At 34.9% G+C, this 11,565-nt stretch overlaps 1 protein-coding gene and 1 long non-coding RNA gene across 2 annotated transcripts; one reads left to right on the forward strand and one right to left on the reverse strand.

The window, feature by feature from the left end:
* Nucleotides 1-1,225: 1,225 nt before the first annotated feature.
* Nucleotides 1,226-4,188, reverse strand: LOC132724184 (uncharacterized). Its single transcript, XM_060709005.1, has 4 exons — nucleotides 4,022-4,188; nucleotides 3,346-3,750; nucleotides 2,867-3,185; nucleotides 1,226-2,729 (listed from the first exon to the last, which is right to left on the reverse strand). The coding sequence occupies exons 1-4, from the start codon at nucleotides 4,034-4,036 to the stop codon at nucleotides 1,693-1,695; spliced, it is 1,776 nt and encodes a 591-aa protein (XP_060564988.1). The 5' UTR covers nucleotides 4,037-4,188; the 3' UTR covers nucleotides 1,226-1,692.
* Nucleotides 4,189-4,542: 354 nt separating this feature from the next.
* LOC132724193 (uncharacterized) lies at nucleotides 4,543-11,295 on the forward strand. The gene is made up of 5 exons (XR_009624872.1): nucleotides 4,543-5,128; nucleotides 5,598-5,702; nucleotides 5,871-5,981; nucleotides 6,370-6,535; nucleotides 8,411-11,295. It is a non-coding gene; the product is annotated as an uncharacterized LOC132724193 (long non-coding RNA).
* Nucleotides 11,296-11,565: the final 270 nt, after the last annotated feature.

Raw genomic sequence — 11,565 nt, forward strand, 5'->3', positions numbered from 1 at the left:
AGTGTTTGCCAGATATCGCCACTAGTGGCAACTCTGTGGCAAACATTTGGCGACTTTGCGGCGAATTCACCAGAATATTAAGTAGTTCGCCAAAAGGTTGCCAGAAACTTTCAGTGGACTACTAATTTGCCAGAGATTGCCAGAATCTTTCTATCAAAAAAATTATTCGCTGAAAGTTCACCAGAAACTTTTCTATAAAAACAAGTTTGCCAGATAATCGCCACAAACATATCAGTTCTGAAAGTTAATCCAACTTTGTTCAGTAAATAACTATTTTGCCAAGGAATTATATTATTATGCACATATAAAAAAAGTCCTTCATGTACCTACCTATAACCACGGATTTAAATGTCAATTAAAGTCCGTGCTATAACCTACCTACCTACCCAACCTTATTTTTATGGGTCGGGAAGTGGAAACAAACAAATTTTTATTTTTTGCCTAAGAGTTATCAAATTGAAACATCATATGTATCATGGAGGGTATTGTAGTTCACAATAACAGTTAAAAAATTATAAGGTAGAAGACCCATAATGAAATCGGCAATCTTCGACAATTACCGCCATATCTCGCCATTTATCGTAACGAACTTCGTTTGTTTACGTATAAAGTCGGAATTCTAATAATAGCGAATATCCCCGGTCACGTGGTAGTATTCCCCAAGAAAATGACGTAATTTCCGCAGATATCTAACATGGCGTCTTACAGCGTGATCAATACGCTCGGTCGATTCAAAAAAAGTGTAAAAAGATGCAGAAAACTCAAGTATTCCGACTTAATTATAGCACATAACTATAGTGCAGGTAACCAGTATTACGTGTCAACCAAACCAGCTCTACAAGACATCAACTCTTCCTAAATCGGTTGATAATGAGGGTTGGAAAGAGGGAAGAAGAATCGTTGAGTTTGGCGTGTTACGGTCAAACCTAAGATTTTGTAAAAAATGTAGACTTGTTTATCTATTTTTTGGACCAGTTGGCTACCATTAACAGCACTGATTAACTTTTGACAACATGTTAGGTGAATTTAAACAGGGAGTGTCTGGTTATTTGTATGTGAAATGTCGAAACACAGAATGCGGTCATGTGAATTGTGTTCCCTATGGAAAAACACACAGACTCTAGTAGATTGAAGACCTGTGAAAGTTGGAATGCCATGGTTCGTTGTCAACACAAAATTAGGAACAGGTAAGTGATTAATGTATTGCATCATAGTTTACATTAAGTAGCCTCGAGTGCCCATGTTCCGGTGATATAAGGACAGGATTGAGAATAAAACCAACTTTAAGAATGAAAAAAAACAGTTGTAACATTTGCCAAATAAAAACAAATAACTTACCTTCAAAATGCCTTTGTTTTTATTAAAATAGCATAAGTAGTTCATGATTTTTTTTCAAAAGTTTAACCACCTTCAAAAAATTCTTCTGTAAAAACATGGTGCCCTGATTCCGGTGACGTCATACACATGCTAATCAAGGGGGGTAACTTCGAATAAAACAACAATTAGGCCATTTACATTTTTATATTGGGTTCTACAGGTACATATGTTTTATACATAGTAATTCTAATTCAAAACATAAATTTTTCACAGTTTTAATCAGTTATCATTGCACATATTCTCAAGGAAGTAAATTTCCAATTTAGTTTATTTACATCTCGTTATATCAAGTCACAAATATGCAAGGATGCAAATTCACTCTTCCTCCTTGCAACATGGGCAAACAAAGTGATCTCCACGCCTTAAGACTCTTTCAGAAGTACAATAAATCAAATGCACCCAGTGGCCACAAGACTCACACTGCCCCCATGTTGTAAACTTTACAAAATTGCGGTTCAACAGTTCAACTGGGGTAAATTTTTTGCATTTACAACAAAGTTCAGACTCATCAATTTCAATTTCACTGTCAGTATCTGACACATTTTCAACAAGATTTATACATGATGGCCCAGGTTGTGGTGATGATGGGGTCTTCTTTTGCTGTTTACTCTGCTTAACCTTAGATTTTGACTGGTTAGATTTTCCTTGTTTTTGAACATGCTCAGTCATTTGTTTCAGTACAGACTCATTGATTTCCTTACCTGCAACAATTTTACTCATGGTATTTCTTGGTTTTGTTTTGTTTTCATTTTTTACCCTTTTAAGACTAGCCTCTTTCTGGTGCAAGAAATTTACAATGTCCCGAGGCATTTCATTTAATTCTGACTGGACCCCACCTATCACTGTTGCCTGGCTATCATCACTGACATCAGTGTCAGAAGAACATGATCTGAACACCTCTGCAGGTAGAAGTTTCTCCTGTGCGATGGCCAAGGGATCAAACGGGTAAATGCCTGCACGGCGGAATGCAGCCTGGACATTATTTGGGGTAAGGGCAGCTAGATAGGATGAACAAGATACTTGGCAAATATTGTATCTGGTAATTACTGATGAAACTTCCCTAATCAGCTTGTGACATTTTATATCATATATTTTCTGAAAGGGGCCAAAACATCCTACATCCATGGGCTGAAGAATGTGGCTACAATGGGGTGGCAATATGAAGATAACAATTCCTAATTTATGTGCCCATTCAGAGAGACCTACAGACACATGAGACTTATGCCCATCTAGGATCACAAGGATTTTCTTATCATTGCGTCCAGGAACAAATTTAAGAAAGTGATGTTCTAAATAATATCTAAAAATGCTGCCATTAGACCAGCCGGTTTCACTAACTGTTCCATCAGCACCTGAAATGTAAAAATAGTTTGATTTAACTATGCCAATATAATATTTTTACTGTGAAAAAAATCTACCAAATATGCAAAAAAATATCAGTATTAAGATATTTGTTAAATAATTAACTTTTTTAAATTAAATAATTAACCTGGCGATGCTCCAATCATAAGCTCAGACCTCATGCGCTGTCCGGGAAAAACAAGATAAGGGGGGATAGCTTGTCCAGCTGCACTTCCAGCACCAATCAAAGTTACAATCTGTCCCTTGCCAGAGGTAACAGCAGAGGGGATGTAACTAGAACTTGACACTACATGAGGAGGCTTATGCTCAACTTTGACTGCCTTTTCATCAATGTTGAAAATCAAATGGGGTTCAATGTTGTGGTTTTCAATTGTTTCTTTTAAGTTGATGAAGTATTTCATCACTGTATCTCGTGATGCCATTTTTGCTCGGGCGTGTTCTAGACCCTATAATGGAGAATAATAATATGATTAAGAATATCAATTGATTGAATACAAGTTATGAAATAATACATTAAAAAGCATATTATGATATAGGTCTACTGTACTTGAATATATTTAATTATTAGATGTGAATTATTTCAATATAAAACAAAAAAAAACCTACTTTTGGTTTAACAACCTTTAACTCTGGCCACCTCTTTAAAAACCCTCTCATCCATTTCATCGTGAGTGGTCTATCCTGAGTTCGTCGACCTAATTGGACAGCATAATCAGTGGCAATGTCAACACACTCTTGTCTTGTGTACCCATGGCCATATCCTGCCATAGTTTTGAAATGGCTGACAAGATTAGCCTCTTCATACTCGTCAAACAAGGGTTGTCCACCAGCAGACAGAGTATCAATATGAACTAACCCTAAAGTTCTGTCCCTAAGGGTACTCTCTGGGACACCATAGAGTTTTGAGGCTTTTCTAACTGATGTGCCATTCTCCTTTATATGCATATAGGCATTTGTCAATGCTGTAGGGGAGTAAAGCCTGTTTTTACGGCGAATTTTCTTTGGATTTTGCTGAAAAGCAATTTTGAGATAAAACAAATGATAAAAAATCACATAAGAAATAGGTCTGAAAACCACTCATGAAAAATGTGCTTAGCCCTAACTTACCGAAAATTGCACGATGGGAAAATGTCAATGGAGGTTTGTTTACAAACATAAATCAGCTGTCAAATTTTCAAATGATGTTTTTGAAGCAAAAATAGGCAGTTTTTGAAAGCAATGAATTGGAAATAGTAAAAAATACAAATTTACATGAAGATGAAATGTTATGACCCTTCTTTACCTGCTTTGTTCGCATTTTGAGCTGATTTTCTATTTGCTGTTTGCGTTCTGCAATACACAAAATTTTATCGAGCACTTGACGTATGACGTCAACGATTTCGCGCGAGACAGGAAGTAAACAAAAATCACCGGAACCAGGACTCCCACGGAATAAGGGCACCCGAGGCTACTATAATGAATTCATAGATGTAATGTCTCGTACCAAAATGAATATATCGATACATTATGATTTATCAGTGTTTATTTACTTGTCTTCCAATGATGTCAAACATGTAAAATTATGCGGACCAAATTTATGTTTCAGATTTATAAATAATTAATTATTATACAGAATACATGTATCTTGTTTGTGTTTAGCTGTAAAACACTACTCCTTATTGTGAAAGAAGTGGCTAGCCGTACGGCTAGCCAAAAGTTCTAGCCGTACGTGACTCACATACTCCATATAATTTTGAAAAGTGCCGTACGGCTAGCTAATACAGTGTGTCCTGGCTAGTCGTACGTGACTCACGTACGGCTAGAACTTTTGGCTAGCTGTACGGGCCCGTACGGCTAGCCACTTCCTATTGTGAAATGTTTTATAAACTTCCCTCTGAACTGTTTTAATTTCCCCAAAGTCACTGAGAAATTTGAAAAACAAATGATAAAACGTTGCTAAATTAAATCTTGCAACAATGCAATTTTTAGTAAGACATTACAGAATCCTACATGTACATTATATAAAAGACACAGTTTACACTAGGCTGCCAATACACACAGTCACAGTAGTACTAATATTCAACGTACATGAGGCAGCTAAAAATAGCTCTATATTAATTTATGCAATGTGTTATTATCATGGTTATGTAAATTACAATCCATGTGAAGTTTTTTTTTGACAAAATATTTGTATACTTTAATGAAATAATTTGTTTCTTTCATTTTCTTACAGCAATGATTGATAGTGTAGGTGGGCCGGTGAGGGTCAACAATTTGTTGTCAACACTAAATATACCAACAATTGGAAATAAAAACATGAAAAGAAATGGAGAGACATGTTGGAAATATCATTGAGACAGCACTGGCTTCTATGCCGACAGAATCTGCTGCATAAGATCAAGGAAATGGAGTAAGACACATTTACATAAATTTTACAATGATATTTTCGAAATAACATGTACTTGAATTGGAAGAATTTCAAAAATTATTTTGTAATTATATGTCTATGCAGCTTATCATGGTATAATCCTATATTGCTGGCACACTCGTGGTTTAGGGAACCAAAGAATATTATACAATCCATATATGAGAAAAGAATTTTTAAACAATGGCTTTGTTGTTTTTGCATGTTACTCTATATTCATGTACATATTTCTTTTTTCAAAATAACATGAATGTGTAATTGTTTTTTTAAAAAAGTATTTATTTCTACATGACAAACTGGGTCCGCCTGGGCTCCTTGCTATTTGTACTTGTTGCTTGGTCATATGGGGGTTGCGTTCATTGAACGCCGCCTTTCCTTGTTGATCTTGTTTATCATATTTTACCTTCATTGGTTAAGACTAAAATTCATATTAAATACATGCATTCTTTTTAAGGGATGTGCATCATGAAGAATCAATGGTATCAGAACACAACATCATGGAAGATCTTATTGACAAGATTTGGAGGATGTCCTTTGCCAGATGTTTGCCAGCACTAAAGTGAGTACTGGTAGTTTGTTTTCTGTATTTTGTTTATTTACGAAAGTAAAGGACTATGCAAAACTGACTGGTGTTGTTGAACTGTTTGTGTTATGTCAGTTGCTTCAATAATATATGAATATCTCTCCATATAATGTTTGTACATATGTATTTTTTTTTTTATTCAAGGTCTATTCATCAGTCATATGCTACAGTTACAAATGACAGTGAATGGTCAGATTTATACAATTGTGATTAACAATCCTCAACAATACATCAAACAAAAATGCCTATTAAACTGTAAGTTGAAATCTATGAGGTTTTTTTATATATATTTATAATCATGGTGTAGCAATTAAATGATAATACTGTGATAATTTTGTAATGCTATTTGGGGTCGTCTTCAATAGAAACAATTTGATGTATCTTCATGTGATGAATAATCGATATGCAGTCCGAATTATTTCATAAAAGTGATTACTAAAATTGGTCAGGAAAAAGTCGTGCAATTAGCATTAATAATTAACAAAACTTATTCTAGTAACTGTATGAACATTGTGTTACATTAATTATAAATATGTTATTGTCAATTCATTGGTGTTCAATCTTCAATATTTGTCAATATTACGTTTAAAGATGAATTTTAAAATACAGAAAATATTTCTGAAATATATTTTTACAATTACAGTTCTCACAGACAGTCAAAGGTTGAAAACAAATCAGAAGTGGTCCACATCTTAAAAAACCTCACAGCAGATTAAGACTTTCCCCGAAATTTCCCTGTAAAACCCGCAGTGGTATGTCCAGTGCAGTAGATACTGCCTGGCACAAAAGAGGATTTGACAGTTTAACATGTAAGTAAAATAAGATTATTTTTATCCCCCCACAATGTGGGAGCATATAGCGTGGCACTTGTTAGTCTGTCCCAAAATCTTGTGAACGCAACTTCTCTTAAACCGGATGGCAGATTTTGCTTAAACTTCCAGGGATTAACAAACTTAATGTGTAGATGGTAGTAAAGGAAGGAATTTTTGCTGCAACTAAATTAAACAGAATAATGGCCCTTTGTTGATTTTTAGTTTTCAACTTGTGGCACATGTAGTCCAAAAACTATTTGACCTAGAGTCATAAGATTGACAGAACAGTGGCGTGTGGGGGCATCCGTGTTTTATTGACACATTTCAAGTTTTTCTCAGTCATCATGTCAGTAATGATTTAGAATTTGTCAGAAAAGTATCTGTGTATATTTTAACCACTGTTATTGATGTATAATTGAAAAAGTGAGTTTTGCATACAAGTAAGACTGGTTAGTCAACATTGTTCTTTCAAACAGTGGCATTTAGACATCTTCTAGTGAGTGTCTACAAAGTTTGTTCAAATAAAAGACCTGGGGTCAAAATTTGCCCCGCCCCGGGGGTCATTGATTTTCCTTATATGTGTATAGCAAAAACTTAAAATCTTCTTTGAAAAAACCCAAATAGCTAGAGTTTAGATATTAAGCATGAAACATCTTCTAGTAAGTGTCTACAAAGTTTGTTCAAATTAAAGCCCTGGGGTCAAAACTGGCCCCGCCCCAGGGGTGTCATTGTTTTTAACTATATGTGTATAGTAAAAACTTAAAAAATCTTCTTTTAAAAAGCCCAATGAGCTAGAGCTTAGATTATTAGCATGAAACATCTTCTTATGGGTGTCTACCAAGTTTGTTCAAATAAAAGCCCTGGGGTCAAAATTGGCCCAGCCCGAGGGGGACATTGGTTTTCCCTATATGCATATAGTTAAATCTTAAAAAATCTTCTTTTAAAGAACTCAAAAAGCTAGAGCTAAGATATTTAGCATCAAACATGTTCTAATAGGTGTCTACCAAGTTTGTTCAAATAAAAGCCCTGGGGTCAAAATTGGTCCCGCCCCGGGGGTCATTGATTTTCCTTATATGTGTATAGCAAAAACTTAAAAAATCTTCTTTGAAAAAACCCAAATAGCTAGAGTTTAGATATTAAGCATGAAACATCTTCTAGTGAGTGTCTACAAAGTTTGTTCAAATGAAAGCGCTGGGGTCAAAATTGGACCCGCCCAGGGGATCATTGATTTTCCTTATATGTGTATAGCAAAAACTTAAAATCTTCTTTGGAAAAACCCAAATAGCTAGAGTTAAGATATTAAGCATGAAGCATCTTCTAGTAAGTGTCTACAAAGTTTGTTCAAATAAAAGCCCTGAGGTCAAAACTGGCCCCGCCCCAGGGGTGTCATTGTTTTTAACTATATGTGTATAGTAAAAACTTTAAAAAAAATCTTCTTTTAAAAAGCCCAATGAGCTAGAGCTTAGATGTTTAGCATGAAACATCTTCTTATGGGTGCGGGGGGGGGATGCTATATACAGGTGAGCGACCTCAGGGCCATCATGGCCCTCTTGTTTAACATGATACCTTGATTTCTTAACTAAGTTAGATAAATAATATAATTTATGAGCCACTTGTCATTTGTAAATAAATCTAGGTTTTGCAATGCAAATACATGTTCATCCCAACAGATCAAAATCAAGCCAGCAATAAATAATAATTGCCTTTGGTGTTTATTTTCTTCATTTGTAGGTGGGCTTAATACTAATAGATTACTGCCACTTTACTTCAAAGTGGGGTTTTGGGGTATCATTCACCTTCAGTGATAGTTCTAGTTTTATCCAGTATAAACATGGTAACATGGAAATGAAAAATAAACCTTGTTTTTTTCAGTGTACTGCACCAATAAACTAAATATGGAGAGAAGCTTAGTCACCAAAGCAGTCAACACCAAAATACACACAATGGCCAGGGCACTGAAACTTGGAAGAGTGAAAGAGTAAAGTAGTGCGTTTTTAGCTAACAAAGTGACATTGCGAGCTTTTGTCTATCTTTCGTCCGTAAACTTGATCTTTAAACAACATCTCATAAATTGCCAAGCCAATTTCATGCAAACTTCGATATTGTCTAGTCAGTTTTTGTTTTGCTTGCAATCGCTATATGACATTAAGGCTCCCACGTTTACAATTTTTTGTAAACGTTTACACGACTGCTAAGAACCGAAACGATACCGTTTAAACGGTGGTACCTCTATGTACTATACACACCATGTACTTGAGTCGCCAAATGATGTCTTTCTTTCTATTTTTTAATACATGTACAAATAAAGAATGTGCAAGGCTCATCACGATTGAGTCAGCACACATTTTTTGCATTGTAACCCCATTTTTTACCAAAAATGTATTATGTCACGAGCAATTTTGCACGGTAATACTGTGTGGAGGGTTGTAAACACCCATTTTCCGTTTGTTTACTTTGGAATAAACCACTAGAATTGATAAAATCCATGATTTCAGGCAATGATTAAGAAATTTTGTAAGACAATATGGTCATTTCGATTAAACGGTAAACAAAATCGTAAATGTTTATGAATGAAAATCGAAACGAATCCGTTTAAACGTGTAATCGTGGGGGCCTTATATGACATGACTAAAGACATTTAGTTTTATTCTTAAGTTATTATGTTTATGTTTGTATAAGACCCAAATATATTGTTAAGATTCATTTTTACAAATTTGAAAGCCATTATTGTTCTAGTCAGTTTTTGTTTTGCTTGCAATCATTATATTACATGGCTAAAGACAATTAGTTTTAATCTTTAATAGTTATGTCTATATTTGTATAAGACCCAAAAATATTGTTAAGATTCATTTTTACAATTTTGAAAGCCATTATTGCTCTAGTTTGTTTTTGTTTTGCTTGCAATTGTTATATGACATGACTAAAGACATTTAGTTTAAATCTTTAGTTATTATGTCTATGAGGGGCGTCCGTGGCCGAGTGGTTAAGGTCATTGACTTCAAACCACTTGCCCCTCACCGCTGTGGGTTGGAATCCCGACAGGGACTTTGGAATCTGTCTTGTGAGGAAGCTATCCAGCTAGCTTAACTGAACGTCAGTGGTTCTACTCAGATACCCGTTCGTGCCTAAAATAATGCAAGGAAGGGCACCTGAACGTCACGATATGACCTTTACTGTGTTGATGTGACGTAAAAACCCAAAACAAGCAAACAAAAAATTATGTCTATGAAATTCGTTGTTTGTATAAGACCCAAATATATTGTTGTGATTAATTTTAACAATTTTGAAAGCCATAATTGTTCGTGTCAGATATTGTTTTGCTCACAATCATAATGTTATATGACATATGAGTTTAAATCTGAAGGTATTATGTCCATGAAATATGTTGTTTGTTTAAGACCAAAATATATTTTTGAGATTCATTTTTACAATTTTGAAAGCCATTATTGGTCTAGTCTGTTTTTGCATAACACATAACGTTATTGTTAGTATTTATTGTTATTAATAGTGATTTGTCTAAGTGGATGTCGAAGTATGTATGTTAATCCATGCCAGTTCATGTTTGAATGAAACTTTTTGTCCAGATAGAAGATTACAAACTGTAACTTTTCTGATTTTTATCTTTTACAACAATATTATATTTCCCATTTATGGTGCTAAGAAATACTGCAACATGTGCTGAATAATAGCTATTGTCAAACATTGTTTATATGCTCCCCGAAAAATTTCGGCGGACCATATAGTCATTGGGTTGTCTGTCCGTCTGTCTGTACGTACATACGAACCTGAATTCGTGTCCAGCCCATAACTTTGTTATTTCTAGTTGGATTTTAAAACTATTTCACAGAAATGCTCACCATATTGAGACGACCTGTCGCCCGCAACATTTGGGTCGCTACCTTGAAGGTCAAGGTCACACCATGACCTTGAACAAAATCATGTCCTGCCCATAACTTCGTTATTTGAAGTCGGATTTTAAAGCTATTTAAAAGTAATGATCACCATATTGAGACGATGTGTCGTGCGCAGCATTTGGGTCGTTACCTTGAAGGTCAAGGTCACAGCATGACCTTAAACAAAAATTGTGCCGGCCCATAACTTGGTTATTTGATGTCGGATTTTACAACTATTTCACAGAAATGATCACCATATTGAGACGATGTGTCGCACACACCATTTGGGTCAATACCTTGAAGGTCAAGGTCGCAACATGACATTGAAGGAAAATCGTGTCCGGCCCATAAATTCGTTATTTGAAGTCGGATTTTACAACTATTTCACCGAAATGATCACCTTATTGAGACGATATGTCACATGCAACATTTGGGTCATTACCTTGAAGGTCTAGGTCACAGCATGACCTTGAAGCAAAAATGTGTACGGCCCATAACGTCGTTATTTAAAGTGGGATTTTACAACTATTTTGGAATTATCACACTTTGAACTTTGTCTGGGACATAACCCTGAAACTTCAAAAAATATACTTTTCTGTATCTAGGATCACCCCGGTGCAACCGGCTCTTGTTTTAATTGATTATTAAGTAATATGAACAATTCATGATAGCATCATAACTAAAGAGTGGAAATTTATGAAAGTCAAATATGTATAGAATCAGTTGCTAATAAAATGTGTGTAAAATTTATCTCTTTTTGGGAATTAATTTCTTTATTTTACAAATTTATCAAATTTCATTTTATTCTACTGATATGTTTGTAATATTTCTTTAATTTTCTATTGAAAAAATGTGTTAAACCAATATGTATTTGTTTTCTTATAATTCAGCTAGTTTTTATTATTCCAATGTTTGAAAAAATTGTTCGCCAGAACTTTACCAAAATGTTTGCCAAAATATCGCCATAACATATTTGCTGAAACTGGCAAATATGCAAATGAAGTTTGCCGCAGTGTTACCAAAAGCTTCTGGCGAACATCGGCAAACTTACTATGCAAATGAAGTTTGCTGCAAATTTGCCGCAAACTTTTGGCGAACATCTGCAAACTTTTACCATGCAAATGAGGTTTGCGG

This window comes from Ruditapes philippinarum, unplaced genomic scaffold (genome assembly GCF_026571515.1).
Source record: "Ruditapes philippinarum isolate M1 unplaced genomic scaffold, ASM2657151v2 ctg14843_1_1_1_1, whole genome shotgun sequence".
NCBI lineage: Eukaryota > Metazoa > Mollusca > Bivalvia > Venerida > Veneridae > Ruditapes > Ruditapes philippinarum.

Excerpts from the sequence above, each read along its gene's own strand:
- LOC132724184 (XM_060709005.1), bottom strand. Across the intron at positions 3,186-3,345 it reads TAAAGGTTGTTAAACCAAAA|GGTCTAGAACACGCCCGAGC; the intron begins GTAGGTTTTTTT and ends TCTCCATTATAG. Across the intron at positions 2,730-2,866 it reads TATGATTGGAGCATCGCCAG|GTGCTGATGGAACAGTTAGT; the intron begins GTTAATTATTTA and ends TTTACATTTCAG.